The sequence below is a fragment of the Myodes glareolus genome, chromosome 7, assembly GCF_982192425.1.
Source record: "Myodes glareolus chromosome 7, mMyoGla1.1, whole genome shotgun sequence".
NCBI lineage: Eukaryota > Metazoa > Chordata > Mammalia > Rodentia > Cricetidae > Myodes > Myodes glareolus.
This window is the reverse complement of record NC_142032.1, coordinates 13,867,448-13,894,573: the sequence shown is the minus strand read 5'-3', so window position 1 is coordinate 13,894,573 and position 27,126 is coordinate 13,867,448. Positions and strand designations below refer to the sequence as shown.

At 44.5% G+C, this 27,126-nt stretch overlaps 1 protein-coding gene across 2 annotated transcripts in view; it reads left to right on the top strand.

Annotated features, from left to right (window-relative positions):
* The first annotated feature begins 1,155 nt into the window (after positions 1–1,155).
* The window catches only part of Cfap58 (cilia and flagella associated protein 58), a 103,632-nt gene continuing 77,661 nt past the window's right edge, over positions 1,156–27,126 (top strand). Inside the window, exons 1-9 of one of the 2 annotated variants that reach the window (XM_048424044.3) lie at positions 1,156–1,321; positions 5,073–5,354; positions 7,907–8,055; positions 12,471–12,627; positions 13,316–13,510; positions 16,285–16,422; positions 19,035–19,194; positions 21,549–21,631; positions 26,065–26,256. In XM_048424044.3, coding sequence (XP_048280001.3) covers positions 1,313–1,321; positions 5,073–5,354; positions 7,907–8,055; positions 12,471–12,627; positions 13,316–13,510; positions 16,285–16,422; positions 19,035–19,194; positions 21,549–21,631; positions 26,065–26,256 — 1,365 coding nt within the window. In that variant the 5' untranslated portion in view covers positions 1,156–1,312. Of the gene's footprint in view, positions 1,322–3,619; positions 3,749–5,072; positions 5,355–7,906; positions 8,056–12,470; positions 12,628–13,315; positions 13,511–16,284; positions 16,423–19,034; positions 19,195–21,548; positions 21,632–26,064; positions 26,257–27,126 lie in introns of those variants that run through there. The other variant, XM_048424045.3, reaches the window with a different exon arrangement.

Below are 27,126 nucleotides of genomic sequence, written 5' to 3'. Positions count from 1 at the left end.
GAAAGCAGAGGCCACCTTCGGGCAGGCTGATGTGAAAAGGTACATTCTGCAGTTAGTCACACAGTCACAGCCTCCCAGGTGCCTGAGTAGGCTACAGAGCACAGCTTTGGCTGCCTGTGGGTTATGGGGGAGGTGGAAGCAGGAACTTACCGTATGGACATGTGAAAGGAAAGCAGAGACTCTATTTTAGCCTCAGTGATCCCTTGGCTGCATTTCTTTGTGCAGGACACACAAACATGCTCTAATGTGATGTTCCCAGGATTCCTCTATGAACAATCTTGTGCGCATCAATATCTTTTTAGGGGAATTTACATATAGGTCTGTAAAATGAACATCAGACAATAATGGCCATGACTATATTATTAGTGGTATTGGTGATCTGGAGGCAGCCTTTTGATACAGTGTTTTAGAAAGGGAATAACATGTGTTATTTGAAATAACCCCCAATTTGAAATTCCAAGCAGTCAGTCATCAGAAGCAAAGGACACAAACACGATGAAGATAGATCCTAAAAGCCAGACGGTGGTGGCTCACACCTTTAATCCTAGCGCCCAGGAGGCAGAGGCAAGCTGATCTCTGCGAGTTCGAAGCCAGTCTTTTCCACAGAGTTTCAGGACAGCCAGGGCTACATAGAGAAGCCGTGTCTCGAAATACAACAAAACAAAAACAACAAACAAACAAAAAAAGATAGTCCCTAGGAAAGAACGCTGAGTGAAAAAAGAATAGAAGGCGATTTATAGCGTTCAAGAGCATATTAAGTTAAAAAACACACTGAAAATGTTATTGATTAAAACATACATAGCTGAGTACAAGGGCACTTACTGATCAACCTGTGGGGGACTGGGTCTGAGGGTTAGGAATAGAGCTAGTGATAAAAAAGAAAGAAAAGAAACCACATTTCCCTAACAAGACTGATTATTCCAGCTCTTCGTATTCGCAGTGCACACAGGTCTCCTTTCTCCTGGGTCTGTGGACTCCACTCAGTCTCTTAGGGGCACTGCCCCTAGATTTCCTTCAGAATATATTTGCAAATTTCTCTGCAGACCACTGCCCACGTACCGACCTACGGGGCTCCGCCCCCTTCGAACGTCGGCCTTGCTTCAGCGGCCGGGGGGGGGGGGGGGGGCGTGGCGGTTGCCTGGCGACCGAAGACGCGCCGAGCGCGCCGCGTTTCGGCGCCCGGCTGGCGATCAGAAAAAGCGTGTCGCCCTTTTAGACACTGGGGGCAGTGCACAGCCCCTTTTCTCCAGACTCCAGCCCAATTTTCTGATCTCCACGGCAGCCTTTGCGGCTGCCTTCAAAGAGCGTCAGGATGACGGAGGTCAGGAGTCAGCGCCCCTCTGTTGCTTCTCCGCTTCCACCTCTCCCTGTCATCTCTCTCTTACTGGAACTCATCCTTTGTTACAATCACTAATTCTGGTTCCCCCTCACCAGCACCCTCGCTGTCTGCACCCTCGCGCTTCTCTCCCTTGGCTCTGTCCCACTCCTCGCTCCTTCATGAATTCCCAGACCGCGACTCGCACCCTACAGTCTGAACTGCATGTGTTAGCGTAGAGAGGCTATTGAAACTGTCTCATCAACATCCGTATTGTCACCCTGCTCACTAACACGTCCACCTGTCACATCCTGATTCCCTAACGTATGATCACCAGCTGTCATACACTTCCACCAAGGTCCTTCAGTCCATCACCACTGCCCTGTGTTCTCATTGACCCTGTGTTAACATCTCGCAGCCTCCATCTCTCACCCATATTATAGGACACTTCATCTCCAGCCTCACTGATGAGGGCTCATTTCTGCACCCTTCAGTAACCTGTCTGTCCATTACTCCTCTCATTTATAACCTCAATGGCCCTACATCCTTGCCATCACTCGACATTTAAAGTCCTCATCTTTCCTGGTCTTAAATTCCCCTTCGATCTATCAGGACCCACCCCCACCTTACCTATTACACAATTTCCAGCCAGAATCAGCTGCATAATTCGTGAGGCCCAGAGTAAAATGAAAAGCTTTCTGTTAAGATTATTAAGAATTTTAAGACATGACAGTAGAGAATTTAGCCAAAATAGGAGTCTTCTGGATCCCGTGTGACTGAATGGGCCCACACCCGTGATGCCGGCCCTGGTCCCAGCATCTCCTAGCCACTTCCGTGCCCTACCCTATTTCTTCTGAGTTCTCTGTGCCTCTGCATCCTCTCTCCCTTCCATCTCCTCCATGTCTGGTCTTCCTTCGTAACCTTCTCGTGGTTAAAGGATCTTTATGACCCCTTGTCCCCCACATTAGTCCCACTTCCAGGCCATTACTCTCCTCTCATGACACCCATGAGCCTGTGGCCACATCACTTCCTCCCCACCACCTAGTCTCTTTCCTGTCTCCTTGCTTCCCATCCTCTCCTCTTGGTCCTGCTAGCTCTCATTGCTACCCTCCGTGGTTTGCTTTGAGGGTTTCCTCCTCCACTCATGGTCTCTGTCTTACTTCATTGGTCTTTATTCTCCACGAACGCTCTCTCCTCCTTACAAGGACTGTGCCTCAGATGCCAGGGCACTGCCTGACACACGGCAGACATTCTGTAGGTGAATGACAGACCATCACAGTTCCTCCGATCTGGTCTCTTCATGTCAGTATCCTTCTTCAGTACGCTCCAGCACGCTTGGCCACAGTGTAGAAGATACTGACTGCCCATAGGTCAGAGCTAAGGGATTATTTTTCCTTTGCCTTGAATAGAATGCCTTTTGAGATGGCAACATGAAAATACATCTCTTTTGTTCATAAAAGTCTCTTTAGAATGTTTCTTTGGTATTTCTCCATTCCTGCAATAATTGCAGGCACACAGGGGAGAACCTGGGTGCAAACGAATCTGTTAGGGCCGCTGATCAAATGCTGACATTCGTACGACTTTCAAGGTCAGAGCACAGACACCGTTGTGACGAACTGGTGTTGATGACGCGGGTTTTGCGTCAGTGAGACGGAGCCACAGTAACACCACATTTGCTTTTCTTCTTTCGAGCTTTTGCTGAGTCGTGTTCTGCGTAATAGTCTCCTTTTAGCAAGGAAACCTCTGTTGGATTTAAAACAGCACTAAAGCTGTTAAGCCAAGTGTTGCCGGCATTACATTTAAATCTCTAAACACAGTGTTTGGCTCGCATGTCACGTGTAGAGATTTAATTAACTGTACACATTTTTTTCCTTTCTTTTTAAAACTATGACTATATACAAATCTTCCTCATACTGTGCACGCTATGCTCATCGAGAGAAGAGGCAAACCAGGCTACTTAGGGTCTTCAGGGTGGATTAGAATTTTATTATTATTGAGATGAAAGGTTATCTCATTTGGTTTCTTTGATGAGCAGGGGGCAGTGGACATTAAGCCCTTTTCTGTGTGTGGACTATCAGAGTATAGTGTGAAAACTAAATAAAACTTGCAAGCTGCATCTACCCTTGGAAGTTCGGGGTGTGTGGTGAAATGTTATTTTAAGGTGTGTTACATTTGTTTATGCTCTGGAACATTTGTTTAATAATGCAAAGACATGTTTGGTTAAATAAAATTCACCTGCGGTCAGGAGGCTGCTGCAGAAACTGACAGGAAGTTGTAGGGAGGAGCTCGGTGGAGAAGGGTTGAGGAGGGGCAATGAGAACTTGGGAGTCTTTGAGGGGAGCTAAGTGAGCTGCTTGCTATTCAGTCTCTCTGGGGAGCAGAATTTTACCTCAACCTTTGAATCTTGTGTTCTTTAGAGGGACAGAGGTTTAGGTAAGTTCTCTTAATAACTTTGTAAGAGTTGGTGCCCGAGGGAACAAAATTTCCTCAGGCTACCACTGATGCAGTTGAACCCCTGCTGGTAGGGGCGGAGCTGTGGTTGCTGACTAGGGTAGTCATAGCTTAAAAGGAAGCAACAATTAAAAAAGAGGACATCAGGGGTGGGGCTTTGCAGCTGCCAGAATGCGAATCCATATGCCTTAGCGCGGCATTCCATCTCCCAGCCGGTCTCTTCTCCTTGCCATCCTTCTTATATGTGGGCATGTCGGGCACTTGTGCGGCTGTGAGCTCTGCCTCAGGCACTGCCATCTGCTGGGAGTGATCTTTTCCCTAGAGCCCCCGTGAGAAGGCTTTTCTGCCTTCAAGTGGCTCGAGTACCACTTCTTTCACGAAATGTGCTTTATTCTCGCTGCTGGGAGTAAGTCTATGTTCTTAAAGAACATAGAATGCATTTGATGGCAAGGACTGAATAATTCTGTTACTGCAGGGCAGACTCAACCAGTTACAGTGAAACAGAAATACCCTGCGGGTGGACCATTTGTGCCTTATAGGCTTCACCACAGAACGGCCCTATCGAGGGTGCTGAATAAACATTCGTTGAATGAATGAATGAAGGAATGAATGAATGCATTAACCATACCTTTATCATTATTAGCGCTGTTATGCTGTAGTTAATAAGTAGGTGTTCATTTGAGACAGTAGCCATAACAAAGTACTCCAAAATAGGTGACTTCAAACAGTAGAAATCTTTTGTCTCCCAGGTCTCAGTGCTGGAAGTCTAAAGTCAAGATGTTGGCAAGTCATGCTCTGTAACATGAGGGAGCCTGCCAGGGAAAACTCTTACTCTTTTGGGGCTTGCCGGCTGTGGGGTACCGGGCGGGACAGAAACCCCAACAAGCTGGTGCTCATGTTACAGTGCTCCCTTTGAGACCCTGAGTGAAATCTTTCCCTGTCTCTTCCTAGTCTATGGAAGTAGCTGACAATGTTTAGCCTTCCTTGGATGATAACCAAGTCAGTGCAAGCTGTCTTTACACTCTCTCTGTCTTTGCTCAAATCTGCTAAGGATGCTTATCTTATTGAAGTTAAGGATTATCTTACTTGGGCATGACCTCATATCAACTAATTATAATGCCATATATGTACACATATGTACTATGTAATTACACCAGAGGAAGAGGATGAAAACTTCCCAACATATAGTCTCAACGTTTGTGCTGGCTGGCAGCTTTGGTTTTGCGTGCGGGAGATGCTCTCACTCTGGGGTACCAGCAGCCATTCCTTGACGGTAAAGGGGTAACACCCTTGCTCTTGTTCTCAGGAAAAGGGCGAAAAGCTCGTGCTGGAGGAAACTGCGTTTGAAGAAATTGAGAGAGACTTTCAGGAGGTTCTCAATGAGCTTTCGGGAGACAAAAGTCTGGAAAAATTCAGGACTGAATATGAGAAACTTCACACGATCATGAGAAAGTCTTATGAAAATGAGAAGCGCCTCATGGCCAAATGCAGAGAGCTAAATGCAGAGATTGTGGTGAACTCCGCCAAGGTGGCCACTGCCCTGAAGCTTTCTCAGGACGACCAGACCACCATCGCGTCTCTCAAGAAGGTCAGTGGTCTAGCAGCAGGTGAGCTTGACTTTCAGACACCACCTGTCCATCACACTGACAGCCCTCTGCCTGGTAAGACATGAGTTATTAGGTCAAAATTTACATAATGTAGATAGTCATTAAGCCTAGGGAAGAGCATTCACTTAGAGAGAAAGTAATTGACCCTAGTGAGGCTTACCACGCCAAAAACAAATGGAGAACTTTAGTTTTTACTGATGAGTTTCTGGAAAATAAAGGGTTAACCAAAAGACTCAGATAAAATGCAATATTGGGGCTCTCGGGATGTTCTGCTGATACAAGATGAGCATACATCTGACAGCACGTGTGTGTGTGCGTGTGCGTGTGTGTGTGTATATGTGTGTGTGCATGCTCATGTGGAGGCTAGAGACTTACAGTTGTTTCTCAAATGCTGCCCACCTTGTTTGGAGTGACAGGGCTTCTCACCAGCCTGGTTCTTCCAGGTTAGACTAGACTGACTGCTTGGTTTGGCCCCATGGCTCCACCTGCCTCTGCCTTCCTCACACTGGGATTGAAGTTTGTGTCGCCAGTAGGATCTGAGGCTGCAACTTAGGTCATTGTGTTTTCGTGGCAAGCTCTTCACCCACGGAGCTAGCACCCTAGCCCTGCTCAGGTTAAAAAAAATATTTTTACATTTCTACTCTTTCTTCTGCTCCAGGAGAGATTGTTTTGTGAGTTCTCAGGGAGTGATTTCATGTTCATGTTCATTCTTCCCAGGGTCCTTTTCCTTGTTTTTTTTTATTTATTGTTTGTTTGTTTATTTATTTATTTATTTATTTCTCTCCAAACGTTCTTTTAGGAGAACCAGAGATTTGGCCTGTGAAATCTGGAGGAAGTTTGCCTTGGTCCCACACTGTGTTTTTCATCCTTAAGTATACTGTATTATCTTGAAGATAAAACATTAATGTTCCCTGTTGATCTCAAAGTCATAAGAGGTTGGGATATATTAATTCACAATTAAGTCTCTAGCTCTGGAAAATAATTCGTGAATGTTTTAGGTAATTCCCTTGATAGCATGCAATCAGATATCATCCGATTCAAATTAACTTCCAAGACCAGTACAAGACATGACTGACCCATTTTCTTAGAAACTGCTCTCCTTTAGCGTGGTTCTTTTCTCTACTGCCATCTTCTTCTTGATGGAAAAATAATATAAGAAAACTGTAATTCATTTTATAATTGGAAAAACACTTCTCATTATAAACTTTAGCACTGGAGATGAAAGTTACAAATGGATGAGAATCTACTTGGCGAAATTGGTTTGGCTAAAACCGCAATCATATTCTCATTTAGATAGCCTTGACTTGTTTTGCCCAGGTATGCATATGGTTGCTCCATCAGGATAGAGCCCACAAGCTGACATTTTCCACCGAGTCACTAAGGGATGTGCTGTGGTTACAGAGAGAACTCTCTGTGCTATAAGAGCAAGCTTAGATTTATTCCCTTCCAACCACTTTATCCCTTGTCAACATAAAAGCTGAGTATTTTCATCCAAACTGTATAGGCTTTTACTTACATACAGGGCCCAAATTTTACTTGACTAAAATGTTTCAAGACAGGACAATGGCAGGACAAACTCAAGGTTATTGCGGACACATGCTTATGGTGTTCTTTTATTTGCACAGTGCTATTTCACCTTTGAGTGTGTATGTGTAAATATTCTACACTGCGTTTCACAACAGTAACGACATCACAGTTCCGTTCCCTGTTACGTGTTTTATTTTCCCCCATGAGCAGGAGCATTTGTTAATAAGAAAACAGGCCAGCCTGAAGCACCCAGTGAGATTCCTTCTCTCAAAAACAGCCAAGGGCCGAAGTAGAGTGCTCGCCTAATGTGCATTGGACGAGGATCTGGATTGCTATGCACATTCTAGTGCAAGCAAAGAAAGTGACTTGTGGGATGTTCTAAAGCATTTAGGCACTCACCTGAGATAAGAAGACAACACACACACACACACACACACACACACACACACACAGTGTGGTTGTGTGTATGTTTGTTATATAAGTGTGTGTGCATATGTGTATGTGTCTATGTATATACATGTTTTCAGGCTGGTCTTGAACTTGCTGTGTAGCCCAGGTCGGCCTCAAACTCTGACCCCCTGCTTGCCTAAAATATATTTGTTTTATTTGCAACATTATCAAGAGTTACTTTCAATCTATTAATTTCAGGATTTCATCTATGATCATCTCTTATGAAACAGAACCATTTTAAGAATCTTAAGCATATAAGCTTTCATTTAAAATTTTTAAAATTTATCAATTTCTTTATCAGAACTATTTCAGCCTCAGTAGAACCTTGCAGCCACCCTCACTCCCCCACACCAGAAAAAACACTCCTTGGACTAGTGTCCTCTTCCCGACTACTCACACTGGACAGTTAGTCCAAATTCCCACATACCGTACAATGCACACTCTTCTTTCCCCGTTAGTGACTGTCACGCCGTAGTCATAGTGCCGTTTTTTGCTGGTTTATCTCGCATCTGGAATCCCATTTGTTTTTTCTCACTGAAACTCTCTGGCCCACCAGGAAATCGAAAAGGCCTGGAAGATGGTGGACTCGGCGTACGATAAGGAGCAGAAGGCCAAGGAGACGATTCTTGCCCTGAAAGAGGAGATAGTGAACCTGACCAAACTAGTTGAGCAGGGGTCTGGACTGTCCATGGACCAGGATAGCAAGTAGGTCAAAGCCTTCCTGAGAGTGTGTGACCTTTCAGGGTGCAGCGGCCTGGTGCAGGCTGACACCGTTAGCCTGTGGTTGGACTGCACCTCCTTAAAAGGTTCTCTGTTTTGCAAAGTACCCCTTTGCGGGGTTCCTAAAAACTGTTTTCTGCCTAGCCCTGTTTTTATTTTTTGGAGATTTATTTATTTTAAAAACTTTATTTGTAGAACCGAGAGATGGCTCAATAGTCAAGAGCAGGGGCTGTGCTTCCAGAGGACCTGAATTAAATTCCCAGGACCCACTAGGTAGCTCACGTCTGTAATGCCAGTTCCCTGGGATCTGACAGCTTCATACCAATAAACATAAAATAAAATTGAAGTAAATTATTAAAAATTTTATTTGTATAGGTGCTTTGTCTCCACGGATGTCTGTTCACTCGCATGCCTGGTACCCACGAAATCCAGAGGGTGACATCAGATCCCCTGGGAATGGAGTTACACTGTGGTGGTTGTGGGCCACCATGTGGGTGCTGGCACTCAAACCTGGGTCTTCCAGTGGAGCAGCCAGCTCTCATATCCCCTGATCTATCTCTCCAGCCCCTACCGTTTCTTTTAAAGACTTTCTTTGTCTTACCTGAAGATTATATTACACCTTTCTTGAGAAGAAACCCTACTACAGTTTCTGAGTGAGCGGGGGTTTTAGGTTTACCTTTCTGTTATTCTGGCTTCTTTTTTTTTAATTATTGATGTTGTGCACACACACACACACACACACACACACACACACACACACACACAGAATTTATAAATGCAATCTGCCGAATTTATTTAGTGCTGCTCATCCGTAGATGTGTTTAGCGCTGGATAACCTACAAGGCTTGTCCTTGGGGAGAAGATGATTCTCCCTGTCTCAGCATCCCCCGACCCCCTGGAGCTCTTCCTCTAGGGCTGGACCTTGTGAGATTTTTCCCCATCCATGTTGGCATGACTACTGGTGCTGCCATTGTTTCAGATCTTGTTTAGGCAAACATCTTGTTGCTAACTCATGGGTGTGAGCCTACCTTAAACAGAAATCACTGTCTCGAAGCAGATATCCTCGTCCTTTGGCTCTTAAATTCTGTTTGCTCTTCTGTAAATTTCCTGGGATTTTCAGTATAGAGCTGCACTGTAGATGTGTCCGTCATTGGGCTGGACACCCCACGGCCGGTTGCTGTCTGCATTTTGACCACCTGTGTCTTTCTGTACTGGTCTCTGTCTGCTACAAAAAAAGTATCTTTGGTGAGGGGCGCGAGCTACACTTATCTGCGGCGTAAGGATGAGTGTTTAGAATGCAGTCATCCCTCTCAAGCTGGTGTTGAATGGAACGTTGGCCTCTCTGCCCCATCCTGGCAGCTGGTACCTATGCTCCATGATTAATCCCATCGTCATCTTTCCTACCTGCTCAGGTTCCAGGCAAGACAGTGTTCCTCTTCACCCTGCCACTCCTTCAGCCCTTAATCTTTATCTTCTTGGTTTGACTTCCTGTGGCTGGTGCTGCTGCCTGGCCTGCACCCCTGTTCTCTACCTTCTAATTGGCCTCCCTGTCTATACAGCAAGACACCTCCCTCTGTATCCATCACTGCAACCTGAGGTATGTTTCTGAAGCACACATCACCTGTTCTCGTCCCTGCTGGGTTACCCATACTCAAAGGATAAAGCACAGATTCCTGAACATGTCATTCAGAGCCTTTCAAATGTCTGGGGTAGTTTGCTTGTCTAGCCTCGTGCCTAGCCTTCCCCAGTCATGGCTTATAGCTCCCCCCTTTGCACAAGCATTGCCCCCCCCACGATGCCTTTTCTCCATTCTCCCTCTGGCAAAGTCCTTTCAACCTTAAACCCACGGGGAACACACTTTATTACAATCAGAATTTCTGTTCCACCTCCTCTCCACCTCCAGATGCCAGTGACCAGGCAGGCAGAATTGCTGTATTTTCTGTTTCTACAGAATCCAACATCTACTTCCAGTATGGGCCTGGTTACATCATACTAAAAGGTTCTAACAGGCTTCTGTGCTGATTAGTTTGTTTATCTCTACGTCCCTCCTCCCGGCTCCCACGAACTAAGTCATCTGGGAACTTTAGTTGAGAAAATGTTTCCATCTGATTTCTAGTAGGCAAGTCTCTGGGGCGTTTTCTTGATGAATGGTTGATGTGGGAGGACCCAGCCCACTGTGGGTGGTACCACCCCTGGACAGGTGGTCCTGGGCTGTATAAAGACAGCCTGAGCAAGCCATGTTGAACAAGCTAATGAGCAGCACCCCTCTGCAGTCTCTGCTGCAGTTTCTGTGTCCAGGATCCTGCCTTGAGATCTCGCTCTGACTTCTCTTCATGATGGACCTAAGAGGTTTCTGCCCCTAAGTTGCCTTTGGTCATGGTCTTAGCAACAGAAAAGCAAGTTCTGACAAGTTTACCCACTCGAGCTGAAAGCTCCTGAAGGAACAGAACTTTCTAAGCCTTGCCAGAGTCTAGCTAGTGCAGCGCAGGGCACACAGTGCCTCACACCAGGAGCAGGTGTGCACTTCCTTGGGCATTCTTTTTTTTTTAAAAAAAATGTTTTTATTGAGCTACACATTTTCTTCACTCCCCTCTCTTCCTCCTCTTTCCCCTTCCCCACTCCTCCCCTCTCCCATGACCCCCATGCTCCCAGTTTACTCAGGAGATCCTGTCTTTTTCTCCTTCCTATATAGATCCATGTATGTCTCTCTTAGGGTCCTCTTTGTTGCCTAGGTTCTCTGGGGTTGTGGATTGTAGGCTGGTTTTTCTTTGCTTTATTTTTAGAAGCCACTTATGAGTGAGTACAAATGATATTTGTCATTCTGGATCTGGGTTACCTCTTTCAATATGGCTTTTACTAGATCCATCCATTTTCCCGCAAATTTCAAGATGTCATTTTTTTTTCTTCTGTGTAGTACTTAATTGTGTAAATGTACCACATTTCCTTTATCCATACTTTGGTTGAGAGACATTTAGGTTGTTTACAGGTTCTGGCTACTGCAAATAATGCTGCTATGAACATAGTTGAGCACATGTCCTTGTGGTGTGATTGAGCATCCTTTGGGTATATAGTCAACAGTAGTACTGCTGAGTCCTAACGTTGCTCTTTCAGTTTCTTGTATTTTTTCTCTATTGATCCAACTTTGAGGGATGTTGTATTTAGAGGCATTGGGAGAGAAAACCAGAAAACCAAACACGGTCTCTGTAATGTTGTACTCGTGGAAGGAGAACTAATCATAAGCCATGTGAGAGAGCTGATTCAGACAAGAATCATTTTAACATGAAGTGGAAGAGGGCAGGCTGAGCAGGAGAATGGCGGAGCAGGGCAAGAATGGGCGGAGCAGGGCGAGGAGGAGCCTGGGTGGAGCAGGTGCGGTTTGTAGTTCGAGCCGCAACAGTGTGCTCAGTTGTGGGTCTCTCTTCAAATCAACCTTCGAGTTGAGGTTTCATTTCTGCAGATGCGGTTGGGCATGGGTTGGGATGTTCCTCATGAAACATTTATGTTACGTCAAGGGTGCTGTCAAATGAGCACTCTCAAATGCTTGATGACTGCCAGCTGCAAGACTCCACGGGGTGTGGTCTTAGCTTCTGCTGTCTCCCTCTGAGTTTCCGGTGCCACAAAAGTCCCACCGGACACAGAGCTTCACACCCGGCAAGCACTAGTTCTGCAGGAAGTCCTGGCGAGTCAGATGGGATGGATTGTGCAATGTGGAACGATTTAGTTTACAATTCAAATGGATGACTGTTATCGCAGGCTCTCCAGAACCCAGCAGCATGCCTCATTTTAAAGTTTGTTCTGGGGAACATTTTCTGTGGGCTGCCCCTTGGGAGAAGCTGATTTCTTGGGTGAATGGGAAGACTATTATTAATATGGGCGATGCATATTATTTGGTTATATTTATGCTTTATTTTAGACATTTGGTTGTCATCATAGCCCCCAGTGGATATGTTAGATAAACAATTTCCTAAATTGACATTGCCTGAGCACTTATTATAGGAGCTGACAATAACAATACGGTCTTACTGTAACAGATCCAAGTAACACAGGTCCGGAAGAACCCACCCTTCGATTTTTCCACCCTAAATCATGATTTTCAGGGATAATCGGTAACATGACTAGTATCTGTCTTTCTAGAAGTGTCTGTAGAACACGAGCACACACACACACACACACACACATGAGACACATAGAGGAATAGACGCTATATTTTACTAAACCATAAAAGGATCTTACTGTATTTATTATTTTGATCACTTCTTTACAGCAAACACCTCAATCAGCCCCCACTCTTATCACTTATCAACCAAACAGTGTGCCGCACTGGCCTCCCAGGAAGACCAGGCTTGGGGACCCCTGAACAACTGGCCACTTAGCCAGATCCCTGTGTTTTTCCTTTTCAGCATCCGAGATTTACTGAAGTTCAAGGAAGAGGTGACCAAGGAGCGGGACCAGCTCCTGTCGGAAGTGGTGAAGCTGCGTGAGAACCTAGCTCAGACCACTGAACAGCAGCAGGAAACCGAGCGTGCCAAGGAAGATGCAGAACAGACCATCAACCAGGTCTGCTCACTGCGAGCGCGTTCCGGAGGGCGGTCTGTCCTTCCTGCCTGGCTTCCCAGCTAGCTCCTCTCTCACGTGACCCTTTGCGTCCTCTGTTCTGCTTTGTTTCCCTGGCCTTGTTTCTTGAGCCCACTTTTGCCCAGGTTCTATCTGAGAAGTCCCTTAGGCTCTGTTAAGGTTTAGGCTCAATGAGTTGTCCTTGCCCCAGACATGGAACAAGAAATCCGTCTACCTTCTCTGTAATTCCCAAGATAAATCACAAGAGGAGACTCTTGTAAGAAAATGACACTTTTGAGCATGAGATAAGGAAAGGACTTTTCACAGACTTTGAATATCAAATTGTAAACAGCATGCTTAGCAATGCCCAGGATCAAATAACACAATTTCGTATTTCCGGTAGCAGGCCCCTCCTAATGCATATGTTTAGCATCTTTAGGGTTCCACACTCCTGCATTTGGTTGATTTTTATAATACCATCTGCGAACTTGCTGTGTACAGCCAGGGTGGACCTTCTGGTGTCAAGGTCCTGAAAATCAACACAGAACATTCCCGAACCTCCAAAACCCGGGGCCCAGCATGACTGCTCCACAGAGGCATGTGCTGCAGAAGCATGCTACATCCCAGACCCTGCCAGGGCAGCCCGTGGCTGATGGAGACCCACCTCCCTTTCCTCTGCCCTTCCCCACAGTTCCAACAAGAAATTCAGCACCGTCAGAATGAAGCCTCCAGGGAGTCTCGGAAGAAGGAAAAGCTGGAGAAAGAGCTCAAGCAGATCCAGACGGACATGGACTCCAGGCAGGCAGAGATCAAGGCCTTGCAGCAGTACATGCAGAGGAGCAAGGAGGAGCTCCAGCGTCTGGAGCAGCAGCTCAAGGAGCAGAAGGTCAGCGCACTGCCTCTCCTCTCCAGTCCTCTCTTCTCCTCTCCCCTTCAGTGTGAAGCTAAGAATGACCTTGAACTTCTGATCCTCCTGACTCTCAACTAGGATTACTGGCAGGCACAACCACAGGCGGTTTGTTTGATGCTGGGAGCAGAGCTCAGGCCTTCCTATATGCCAGGCAAATCCTCTGCCATCTGAACTACAGCCCGTGCCCACATTTTTATGATTTCCCTGCCAAGTAGGTGCAATTCAGTAGCCAGACAGGAGCATGCTGCTTATTGCTTTAACCGGGCTTTGAACGTTTCTTTTTTTAATTAAATCTTATTGTGTGCATGCGTGTTTTACTTGCATGTATGTCTGTATACCTTCCACATGTATGCCTGGTACAGTTACCGACAGCTGTGAGCTGCCATGTGGGTGCTAGGAATCAGGCTTGAGTCCTTTGGAAGAACAGCCAGGGCTCTTTAGTCCTGAGGCATGGCCTTGCTGCCCCAATGATTCTTAACTATTTTCTTGATCCCAACCCTCAAAGGTATTCAAAAATAGTCTTTTTTCTTCTTCTTCTTCTTCTTCTTCTTCTTCTTCTTCTTCTTCTTCTTCTTCTTCTTCTTCTTCTTCTTCTTCTTCTTCTTCTTCTTCTTCTTCTTCTCCTTCTCCTCCTCCTCCTCCTCCTCCTCCTCCTCCTCCTCCTCCTCCTCCTCCTCCTCCTCCTTCTTCTTCTTCTTCTGAGTTCTGGGGATTAAACATAGGATTTTACAGGTGCCGGAAAGCACTCTACCCCTGAGCTATTTCCCACCCTGCGACCTCTTCTCATTTTTTCGTTTGAGACAGGGTCTCCCCAGGTTGCCCATTCTGATCTTGAGCTTGCCATCCTCCTTCCCTTGTTTCCTGAGTAGCTGAGATAAGAGGCTTTAATCATCATGCCTGGCTTTACATTAGTTTCTTTTAAACCTTTCATGGATGGATAATGTACACATAGACAAGCATATATGTCACAAGTATGCAGATTCATGAATTTCAAACATGTGATCAAGCCTTGTTCACTTTCAGTCTGCTTAGGAAACAAAGTGTTACTGATACCTCAAAGCCCCCATGCCTCTTCTCAGCTGTTTCGCTGTCTCTTAAATTCTAAGCAAGTAATACTTTTGTCTGAGAAACAAGCCACAGAGTGGGTACTTTCTTCTATCTCACTTTGTCAATATTCTGTTGGTGATGAAGTTACCATGTAGTTATGGTTCTGTGGTGTTCATAAACCATTAAACAAATGACAGTTTACATCTATTAATAATGTAAAATTCAACTTCTGTTTGAGCTAGTGCCCTTTCAGGGGCTCCGTGTGGCTAGTAGGGACTGTATGGCACAGTCAGACACCCTGGCATGGCGGCTCTCGCAGTGGCCCACGGACCGTTCATTCTCAGTGCCATAGAGTGACAGGTGTAATTTTCAGTTGAGAAAGCCATTCTTTGTCTTTATACATTTTAAATATAGTCATGTTTCTAATGCTTCCCCTCTTGTGGCCATTTAAGATAATACAGACATTAATGATTCTAATCTGTCTTTTCTCACCCCGCCCCTCCCAGCTTAGGCCAGGCTGACTTCAAACTTACAACCTTTTTGACCCAGTCTTCCAAGTACCGAGATTACAGATGCGAACCACCCTCTTTTCTCGTTCACTAAAAAAACAATACATTTCGTTGAAGGGTCATTTCCTAAAATTATTTTTCTCTTGTGAAGTTTGTTTCTAAAGGCTTGCCAAGACACATGCACTTTCTACTTAAAAAGTGGATATTAGAATATATTTCTTTGTCATTTGTGCCTTATTAATTTTATATAAAGCCAGTATTCAAATGGATAATACTAAATACGCACAATGTGAAGTCTCCAGGAGAGGAAAAAAATCCATGAGGCTTCTTTGAACATGAACTTGAAAAAAATAAAAAGGCTTTGAAACCGTGGTAAAACAAGGGTTTTTGTATAATAGACTAGGATATCCATATAAGACAAAATGTCATCTTTAGCATAGCTGGTTCCATTTTGTTTAGTCCCCATTGACAGAGAATTGGATGCCTCTTTCTAGCTTTTGTTTTCACATGTAGGGAAGCTATATTTAAAGAAGGAACCTCCTTGACCCTTTCTTCTCTTAGCTCATTTGTTATCCCTCGCCTCCAGTGTCTCCCCAGTAGAAACAGCTTCTTCAGATAGAATCCTTTGTTGTTCTGAAACCACGACTACACAGAACAGCCAATAGTCACTCTACTGCTGGGCCCCCAGGCTCGACTTAAGTTGGATTAGTGGGGAATTGTCTCTGAGTAGGTGTGGGGAAGTGGGTCTGCTCGGAAAATGTTCGAGTCATGTTAATGCAGGATTTGCTTCTGAAGATGCAGCTTCAGAGCCCCAGAGCTGACACAACCCATCTGAATCTCTAGCTCATTTGCAATGATTATAGACATTGTTGCCTATGCAAAGCCTGCCAAACGGCAAACAGGCATTAAAATATTTATTCACCACCTGTGAACAAGACTTCCCAAAAGCTCCCAGGGAAAAAAAAATCATGCTCACTGTGTTATTCATTAGAAGGCATTGTTTCCTTGGCTATTTAACATTCGTTATATTTAAGTGCGTTCGAGCTTTCACTGGGGCTAAAGACAATTTTCTGCAAGACGGAAAGGACCGTGGTGGGTACACTCCAGGAGGTTGTGGGGTCTCCCGTGTGCATGCGCAGACACAGTCATCAGATTAAAAGGCGTTAACCAGACCCTGCACTCCCCACCTTTCAGATACTGAACGAGAGAGCTGCGAAGGAGCTGGAGCAGTTTCAGATACGGAATTCGAAACTCCAGCAGGAGAACGAACAGCATACTTTGACTTGCGAGCAGCTGTCCCAGGAAAACCAGCAGAAGGCCCTGGAGCTCAAAGTAAACACCGTGCGCCATGTCTGGTCCTTAGCGCTTCCGTCCTCAGTACCTGTGAACGCGGGTCTGCCTTTGCTATCGGAATCCCTGTAGTAGCTCTGCTAGCTAACCTTGACACAGAGGCAGGTGCAAAGCCCGCAGTGATCGCTTCAGGCCCAGAAGCGGGGACTCTGATGACTTCCTCTCTCACTTATAAAAACTGCTCAGAAGCTTATATAAATGCTTCCTCCAGCAAGCTCAGATGTTTATCTCTAATTAGCCCTGCAAGTAACCAGTTGCCCAGAGCTAGGATCCTTTGCTATCAGCACAATAGAGACTTCACAGTAGATTTCACGGCTTGTGTGGAGAAGGTTGAGGGAGAGCTGGGGCGCAGACAGGCTCTGTTGGGTATTCCAAAACTACCGTGGAATCACAGTTTTTTAGTTCCATCCAATGCATATTTCAAGTGGTTTTTCTGTTCTCCCTTCCCTCGTGAAAGAGCTCTTGCAAACTTGCAAATGAACTTTGAATCTTCTTTTGACACAAGGTCTGTATCATATGCCTTTATGATTGACAGAGAGCTTTATGTTTTTTCATTTCAGTTCTGAAAGGAAAACCCATAGTCTGTATTTTTATTATATTTGGATACTGGCCATAAAATAGATGGTTTACAAAGAATAATGTGGATAGAGAGCCAGGATATTTTTTGTCTTACAGTGTCTTTTGAGAATCTGAAGAGGACACTCACACGCCTCACTCCCTCATACCCCCCACTCACCTCGTATACCCCTGACAACTCCCCTCCACCATGGATTTTGTTTTGAATGCATATGGCGAAGAGGAGACTTTCCCAGGACTTTTCTGAGATTTAACCATGGAATCTAGATTAATGGCTATATAATTAGGACACCACACAACTGCTCAGCTGACCTGAACCTTCTAGGGTCTAAGGCTAAGAATACTTAGAAGAGTCTGTATTGAGTTGACTTGAAGCTTGTTCTTTATGGCAATGTAGCAAGTTGGCACAGACATGGGATGACCATTTAAGTCAGAGTGATATATTAGCCCCTGAGGTAAAATTATGATAAAATATGATTACACTAATTCTGTCCTTTGGTAACATGAATGAGACATTGGCGAATATGGATGAATTGTACTAGATCCCTAAATTAATGGGATTATGTTTCTAGCAATAACCCAGAGATAGCATACATTGCTAACTTTCTCTCCCACTTCTCAAGTTAAGATGGTTACAGAAGAACCCTGAATTGCCTTTCTAGCTGTTTTTCTAATTATTTAAAATGAGAAATTAAAAAAATTAAAATTAAAAATGGTTATATTTTGCCTGCATACATGTCTGTATACCACATGCATGCCTGGTTCCCAAAGAGACTGGAAGAGGGCGTTGCATTCCCTGGGATTGGAGTTGTCATTCAGGTGCTAGAAATCAAACCTGGGTCCTTTGGAAGAACACCAAATGCTATTAACCACAGAGCCATCTCTCCAGCTCTTGATGACAACATTACTTAAAAAGCAAACTTAATTTTAAATAAAAATGTTCAGAAGACTGGAGACTTCCTTAGCTACAATTCTTTTCTGACACCTCTTGTCACTGTGTAGATTTTCTTACTCATGCTACCCTGAACACCTGTCTGCACATCTGTCTAAACAGCTTTCTACACACCTGTCTGTACACCTGTCTACACGTCTATCTGCATAGCTGTCTGTGCACCTGTCTGCACATCTGTCTCCACAGCTGTCTATGCACCTGTCTGCACATCTATCTGCACAGCTGTCTGTGCACCTGTCTGCACATCTGTCTCCACAGCTGTCTATGCACCTGTCTGCACATCTATCTGCACAGCTGCTTGTGCACCTGTCTGCACACCTATCTGCACAGCTGTCTGTGTACCTGTCTGCACACCTGTCTGTATACCTGTCTACACAGCTTCCTGCACACCTGTCTGTGCACTTGTCTGCACATCTATCTCCACAGCTGCCTGTGCACTTGTTTTCACATCTTTCTGCACAGCTGTCTGAACAGCTGCCTGTGCACCTGTCTACACAGCTTTCTGCACACCTGTCTGTACAGCTTTCTGCACAGTTGTCTGTGCACCTATCTTCACAGCTGTCTGCACACCTGTCAGGACACATAGAGACTAGCACATTTTTAGGAAGGGCAATGCTTTCCCTAGCACATGTAGCTGGGCTACTCTGACCCTGTGGGTCCAAAATAATGTTTAAATATTTTATAACGATAATAGCCTTCTCAGAGAGATCACTTTGTAAATGAAAACTGCCAATCAAATGCAGCATTTGTATGCAGAGCTCACATATTTGTATGCATATAACTCAGTGTTCTTGCTTGAGCTTATAATTAGGTGGCAATTTAAAGCATCAGATTTTTATCAACCTTTTCATTATTTTTAGTTTATGCACCACATATTTTATTCATAGAACAGAGGCCTTCAATTTCTCTCAAAACTGAACAATGTGTGTATTTTGATTCGGTTCTGTGGACTGACTCTACACTGACATAGAAAGATCCTCTCTTTATCGGCTCCAGGTTCACCATAGTCTTGTTACTTGCTCTCTGTTTGCTCAGCATCCTGGCTAACTCTCTCTCACTAATACAGGCCAAAGAGGAGGAAGTCCATCAGATGCGCCTTGACATCGGGAAGCTTAACAAAATCAGAGAACAGATCCATAAGAAACTGCACCTGATCGAAGACCAAAAGGCAGAAGTGGAACAGCACAAGGAAACCCTGAAGAATCAGATCATGGGGCTAGAGAGAGGTAAGCATCTGGGTCTCATTTGTAAGCATTTCACTAGTGACCAACGCCAGCGCACAGGCCAGTACTCTGTGCCCTCAGACTGAACCATGCAAGGGACGTCAGTGACCTTCAAACTGTAACCAGCCAACTGGAGGTGCTACGATTTCGAATACTTTCAACTCCCTTTATTTAGTGAATTCTCCCATAGATTCTGTTGGCACCATGTGAATCTAGCCTAAAATAGTGTTCAATATTTGCCAAAGAAATAAATGACATCTAAACTCTTCTGTCTGTCCACAGACAATGAGGAATATGTTGAAATGAATGTCCTTGACTAAGATGATTTCGGGTTGTTTTTCGGAAGTACCTAGCACAGAGTAACAGCTTACTAAATGTCATATGTTATTTTCTGAACAACAATATATTTAAAAATGTGGAATACTGGTGTGGCATGGCAAAAATAGCTCTGGACCTAGAGAAAGAGACTTCAGTATAAATCCTGACTGTGTGGCACAGGGACATGTGTGTCTTCTTGATTTCTTCTCAGGATGCTGTGTGACATAAATTGCTGAAAGATAGGCATAAAAGCACACATTCCCTCTGTGCACGTTAGGCAAAATCTAGATCTCTAGATAATGCTATTAGACATACTTGTCAAGTAGGCCTTTAGGAAGTCCAACTGTTTTTTCTTCTAAGACGGTGGGAGGGGATTTCTCATTGAGGTGTGATTGCAGATTGGTGTGGCAACTTCCCCATGCATCTAGTCTGTAAACTGGTATGAACCACGTGCAAACACTGGGTGTGTGGAGGGCCTTTGCCTTCAGGATGCTCACTGGAAGCTTACAACCTCAAGTCTTCCATGGCCCAGGTGAAGAATAATGGAACTTGTAGAGCATGTGACTGGCCAGCTGAGACCGAAATAGTCCCATGTTTTAATTACAATAATTTTGCTTGCCATAATTGTAAGCTTTGAGATAATTCTCTCTCTGACTATAATACATACATACATACACACATATATTTACATGTATTCAGTTGTTATTTATTGCTTATAGGTGTTTTACTTGAATGTCTATGTGCCATGTGGGTGCCTGGTACCCTCAAAGTTCAGAAGAGAATATTGGATCCCCTGGATTGGAGTTAGAGATGGTTGTGAGCTTCCATGTGGGTACAAGGAATTGAAACCTAGATCCTTTGGGAGAGCAGCAAGTACTCTTAGCCCCTAAGATATCTCTCTAATCCTTGACAGATATTTTTAATCCATCGAGCATTGAATCAAATTCTTCCCCTGTTAAGTCACGTTTATGAAAGCCAGCATATTTTTTTCCTTTGGTTATTTCTTCTCTTTATTTATTTTTATTTTGTCTTTATTATTATGTATACAGTATTCTGTCTGCATGTATACCTGCACACGAGAAGAGGGCACCAGATCTTATTATAGATGGTTGTGAGCTGCCAGGTGGTTGTTGGGAATTGAACTCAGGACCTCTGGAAGAGGTTGTTTTGTATTTACTGTTGATAACATCTTTTATTAGGGACTTGTTGTTGTTTGTTATAACGTCTTGTCATACAGCCTAGGCTAGTCTTGAACTTCTGGGCTGAAGCATCTCTCCAACTCTCAGCCTCCCAAATAGTTACAGGTGTGGACCAGCGGGACTGGTTTCTTTTGATGTACCTAATCAAAGAGCAGTGTTAGCCATAATGGTTAGGAGTATGGGCCCACTCTAGGTTAGGATTTCCTACAGTAATATCCAAGAAATGATTTGAAAATCTGCCAGAATTAATATGAGATTTCAATAAGGTGGCACGCTATAAAATATATGTAGCTACCAATAGCATTTTGTAGAGTGTTCTAGCTAATTTGCTAGAATTCTCTGCCCCAGTAGTAGCTGAAGTAATAAAACAGCTATGAACAAAGTTACCACCATGCCTGTAAGACCTGTATATAAAAAGCTACAGAATTCCACTGTGGGGCATAAAGAGAGACTTGAAAAATGGAGGGATGTAACAAGTTCTAGGTAGTTACATTTCATATTTCTACCTACAGATGTAACGAAAAAGATCTAAAAAGCACAAAGACCTTTGGCAGCCAGCGGGTTCAGGCTTTTAATCTCACCCTTGCTGACCCTTAGTCCCGTGGCTAAGAGTTTAATCTCTTTCAGCTCCCTTTCCATCTCTTTCGTGGGACCAGAAGATCCACATCCTTGAGCTAGAGTGAAGGTCGCCTGTCACTCAACTCAGAGCTACAGCTCAGCTTCTCAATTCAGCGACAGCTGAACAAATAAAATCGTGTTGTTTGTTAATTCCCTCTGGCTTGTCATGCCCTCCCTTGATGGACTCTGCATTCATCGCTATTTTCCTACCTGACATTTTAGAGGTGGAGTCTTCAAAGAAGCAGGCAGAACTGGATAAGAAGGCAATGGATGAGCTTCTGAGAGAGAGGGACATACTAAATAAGGTGAGTTAGCTCAACACAGTGAATAAATGCCTTTCTTCCACCCTGTAGTATCTGCCCATAACAAGCTGTGTGGGGCAAGGAAGATCTGGAGCAAACAAGAATGGATTAGGATGAATAACACTGCCTAATTTCCCTCCGAACAGCTGCTTACATTCTACCATTGTCTGTCCTGGAACTGAAGCTACATTATCACCGCTGAGCACAAAAGGACTCCAGAGAATTAGCATACAAGCCAGCAGGGATTTCAGGGTGTTTTGTGAATTCTGTTCTTGTTGCTGGTGTGTTACTTGGCATCCTAAGTAGTTGATCAAATTTCCTTCATTTAATATCTATAATCTGCAATCCGGCTAATTCCTAAATTACAGGTGTGAGTGCTAATTAAACTATGCCTCTGAGGTGTTAGGCAAGGAAAGACTGCTTGGCCATGTAAGTCTGGCCTTTCTTTGGTCTGCCTTTGCGGGATTCTACAAGTTTTCTTCTAGTGAGATATTCTACTGGGCTTCGTCCGGGACTGAGCCCAGGGTCTCACACACATGTAGGGTCTGGTTTGGGTTTTTCACTCTTGTTTCTTCAGCTCTCTTGAGTTCATGGTGGTCTAAAGTGAAGGATGGTCGGGGAAGCTTTTGTTACCCTTAAAAACAGGCCTCTCTTTTTCTGTTACCTCCTTCCAGAAGGTTTCCACCTGTGACACACTCTGAGGACTTCCTCCTGGGAGGGAGAAGTCCTAGGCAAGGTATGGAGAGGCTGGGCTACTTCCAGATAGTGGGATGGATTCGGCTCACCGAGGTAGGAATGCCTCTCAGAAAAAAAACAAGTCTTAATGGAACAGCCTACATTCTCCCTTGAAGCAGGCTAGAGGGTATCTAGATATTTCTATGGACAACACTAAGAAGAAAATTACTGAAGTCTCCCCCCACCCCATAAATCTACAAGCTGTCCTTTATTCTGCAAACTTCCATCTAGTAAAATTTCTATTGGATTTAGTCGCCTACCTCTCTCTTTTCTTGTGATGCTGGGGATTGAACTCAGGGTCTCACACATGTCAGGCAAATGCTCCACCACTAAGCTACGCCTCCAGCCCTGGATTTTAAATTTACTTTTATCATCCTAACATTTAATCCCTCATCTTGTAAGCAGCTAGTAGGTTTCTGCTGCACTAGGACATGCAGCTCAGGGGTCATTTTCCATTTCTTTGTTTGGTTTGCTTCACTGGGTTCTTCAGGGCGGGATATGCAGTTCAATTTTTTTTCCCACACTATTGCCTGCATGAGACTCAGTAGGCACACAATCAACTTTATTGATTAATAAATTATTTCCTCACTGATTTGAAATGCCTACTTTTATCGAAAGAAAGAGTGACATTGTTTTGACAGGCAACACCATGAATCTAGTGGCATCTACTGTTTCTTCCAGCCGTGTGTGGAAGCGGCATGTAGAAAATAAATGCCTGGCTTGGTGCCCGGAACCCAGACTGACCTTGTGTGTGTTCTGTGTCACCACCCAGCTAATGTTTCATGGGTATTTTACATGGTTATAAACATAGCCCAATGGGCTCCTTAGGGATTTGAGAAGAAACTGTAAAGCATCCCATGGAAGCCTTGGATCCAGCCCGTCCTCAGGAAGTACTCAGAACCTTGCTTGGCATTCTCAGAATGGAAGCGTTCTTTTCACATCACAAACTTTCTTGCTGATGTTTTGACTCATCTCTGTTTCCTGGTCCACAAAGCAGGCACTCCTAGGTGTACATTGTCTACCGAGTTGCCAAATTATGAAGGTCCACTGCTAGGGGTGGAGCTTAGAGGCAAAGAGGCTGCCTGGAATGCATGAGGCCCTGGGTCAGATTCTCAGCACCATGATGCAAACTCACACACAAATTTGCACACAGATGAAGCCCTCTCTACACCCTCCCACCCAAGGGCTCACCAGGTCCATTCATTTGTGGCTGGTGGGGTGAGTCCTCTTGGGAAGCATGACTATCAGGGTACAGAGCCGTTTGCTGCTTATTCCTGAGGAAGTTGGGCGGCCAGCCCCAAGTATTCCTGATCTTACCAATGCCCTAGTGTGGCTAGAAACGGTAGTTGCGGGAGGTGCCTCACCTGGCAAGGGTGTCTGCTGCCCAGTCTTATGGCCTGAGTTCAATCCCTGGAGCTCTCATGGCGAAAGGAGAAATCTAACTCCTTGTCATCCCCTGACCCACACATGTGTGCCTCACAAAATAAATAATTGTCCCAGACTCACTGCACTCGTCCTGGGACATGGACATCCACATTAAAAAAGTATAAAATCTAGGTTTTTTTTGTTAGCAAGTATTAATTATACTTAATAATGGTTTTAGATTAATATTTTTGAGGTATTTCGATCATATCCCTCGTTAGACTCCCATTGCAATCCTTCTTCTTCCTTTTGCTGTCATCTCTTCTGTCTTGCTATGAGGAGACACCATGGCAGCTCTTGTAAAGAAAGCATTTAGTTGAGGGGGTTCGCTTACAGTTCAGAGGTTCAGTCCACCATGGCGGGGAGCATGACAGAATGCACGCAGCCATGGTTCTGGAGAAATAGCCCAGTGTCCTACATCTTGCAGGCAACTGGAAGTTGGAGGAATAGGCCACACTTATTCCAACAAGACCACATCTCTTAATATCGCCTCTCCCTTTGGGGGGCATTTTCTTTCAGACTAGCACAGTGACTCAGTGAGTTTCATTCGGATTGTTAACAGGTCCACAGGGAGGGGTTGTTTACAGAAGCCTAGGAATTTTATAAGGAGATGTATCATTGAAGAACACTTTAAAAAAAAAAGTTGTGGTAAAATACACTTAACAAAATTTACCACTGGGAGCATTTTATACCCTTATAATGTATCACCTTAACTGTCATTAGCTGATTCTAGAACACTCTGTGTTCGCCGTGGTTGGAAACGGCACCCATTCTGCAGTCCTAACTCATCACCATCCGCCACTCCTTCTCCTAGAGATCTGAAATGTGCTTCCTGTCCCTGGGTTTAATGATGCTGGCTGCCTGTGGACAGGGAAACACATACTATACGACTTTCATAGCTGGCCTCTGTCATTCAGGACGTCTTTCACGTTCTGCCAATACTGCAGCACATATAAGGCTTCATTCACCTTTAGGACTGAATAATATTCTACTCCCATGTGTTTCTGGCATCCATCACTTGGTGGACACTGTGTTTTCATATTTAGACTTTCGTGAATATGGCTACTATGAAACTTTCGCTTTTTTTAAAAAAAATTATTTTTACTATTAACTTGCATGTAAACACTACAGATTTTATTTGTGATATAGAGGAATGTTTTGTGCATCTCTTTATTGCCTTATGATCAAATCAGGGTGATCAATGTACTTATCACTTTAATGTTGACATTAATCTCTTTTGTAACAAGAACTTCATAGTACTCTCTCTGTGCTTCTGTTTCTTTTAGTAGTGATCTAAGAACTACTTTTTGGTCATTTGTTATTTATAGGTGTTTGCTTTTCTATCTATCTATCTATCTATCTATCTATCTATCATCTATCTATCATCTATCTTTGATTTTATAAGTGGATTTAACTTTTCCATGCTCTGGGTACCACCCGCCGGCCAGCACTCTATTTAGCCACATTCCTAGTCCTTGCCTTTTTCTTTTGAGATAAGGTCTTATGTACTTTGCTAGCCTCCTGGAGCTCACTAGACAGTAGAGACTGACTTTGAACTCATAATCTTCCTGCTCTGTCTCTTGTCAAGAGTCCTGGATTACAGGTCTGTGACCCAGTACTGGACTCTACTTTGCATACTTAACTGGGTAGTTGCATTTTACTTTGTAGTCAAAACCTCTTTTAGGTGGTTAAGTCTGGTTGTTCAGGCTTTAGGACATCGAGGCCAGTGCTGGAATGAAGGTGGATTCCAGTCCTGGCTCTGACACTGCCCTGTGCTGTGATCTCACCCTTACTCTCCAGCCTCTAGTTCCCACTGCCCTGTGATGTGAACTCACCCTTACTCTCCAGCATCTAGTTCCCACTGCCCTGTGATGTGAACTCACTTCAGCCTCTAGTTCCCACTACCCTGTGGTGTGAACTCACCCTTACCCTTCAGCCTTTAGTTCCTACTGCCCTGTGGTGTGAATTCACTTTTACCTTTCATCGTGGTGTGAACTCACCTTCACTGTGGTGTGAACTCACCCTTACCCTTCTGCCTCTGTTTCCCACTGCTAAACAGTGAACAGTGCAGAGTCCATTTAGGCTCTTATAGATTGTCAGTGCATTTAAATGTGCCTTGTGTAAAACTTGCATAACAAATGCTTCATAATCTATAGAGCCTATGATCACTTTGATTTATGCCAAACCCAATGCATCAGACGTGGACACTGGGGTAAACTGAACCCCCAGTTCTCGCACACTGTGAGTCAGGCACCTGCTTTGCTGCCTTTGCTTTTCAGAATATGCTTAAGGCCCTCAGTGCGACCCAGAAGCAGGTGGACCTGGTGAAGCTCCACGAGCAAGCCAAGAGGAACCTGGAGGAGGAGATCCAGAACTACAAGGACGAGGCCCAGAAGCAGAGGAAGATCATCTTTCAACTGGAGAAGGAACGCGATCGGTACATCAACGAGGCCAGTGACCTCACCCAAAAGGTAGGCCCCTCCACGGACTGTGGCTGGATGGTTTATTCGGGTGCTTGCCTATGGCTTGCCTGCAGATGTAGGACTTGCCCTGGAGCTGATCCGGGCCAAATTGTGGATCAGACAATACTTCTGTTCACCCCTCTCTCATTTCTGCCCTTTCCCCTCTTTCCCATGGCGTCTTTCCCTTTCCTGTCTCCCTGCTATGCAGCAACCGCGACTGGCCCGCATCCTGTTTCCGGCGCCATCCTTTCTCAACTCTGTTCTCTCCCTGCATCTGTTTTTGACGCTCTCCTCACCTCAGAAGACAGAAGCTGAGCATGCTAGGAGAAAGACACCTAATTAAGCGAACTCCAGCTAGGTCATGAGTCCCTCCTGTCCTCCGTGCCCCATGTCATATGTTTAAAGAGCATTTTTATTTCAGTGGGAGGGTGAGCCCACAGCTCCACCGTTGGGCAGAGTCCACACTTTGGGTAGCTGAGTTTCTCCTTCTTGTTAACCGCTTCGAGGGCGACAGGTAGGTCTCTGATATTTGAACTTTATAGCCAGTTGTCTCAGCGCATTGCTGGCATCAGATAAGGCCAGGTAAACAGTAGCTGTTGGCAGGGCGCTCTCTGGTAAATGACCCAGAGCAGAAATTCTTAAATTGTTTGCTCTCAAGATCCTTATTTGCCCAAGATTTTTTTTCCTTAACCTCAGATACATAGGAATATAAATAAATGTGTAAATCAAACATCAAACTGATAACAAATCATAAGCATATTTCCAAACAGTTCTTTGGTGTACATACAATGTCACCACTTCTTAAAGGTGAAAGCCAATTTGCATGCTAATGAGGTGGCTCTGTCTGCTTATTTTTAACATAAAGAATGAAATCCTGGC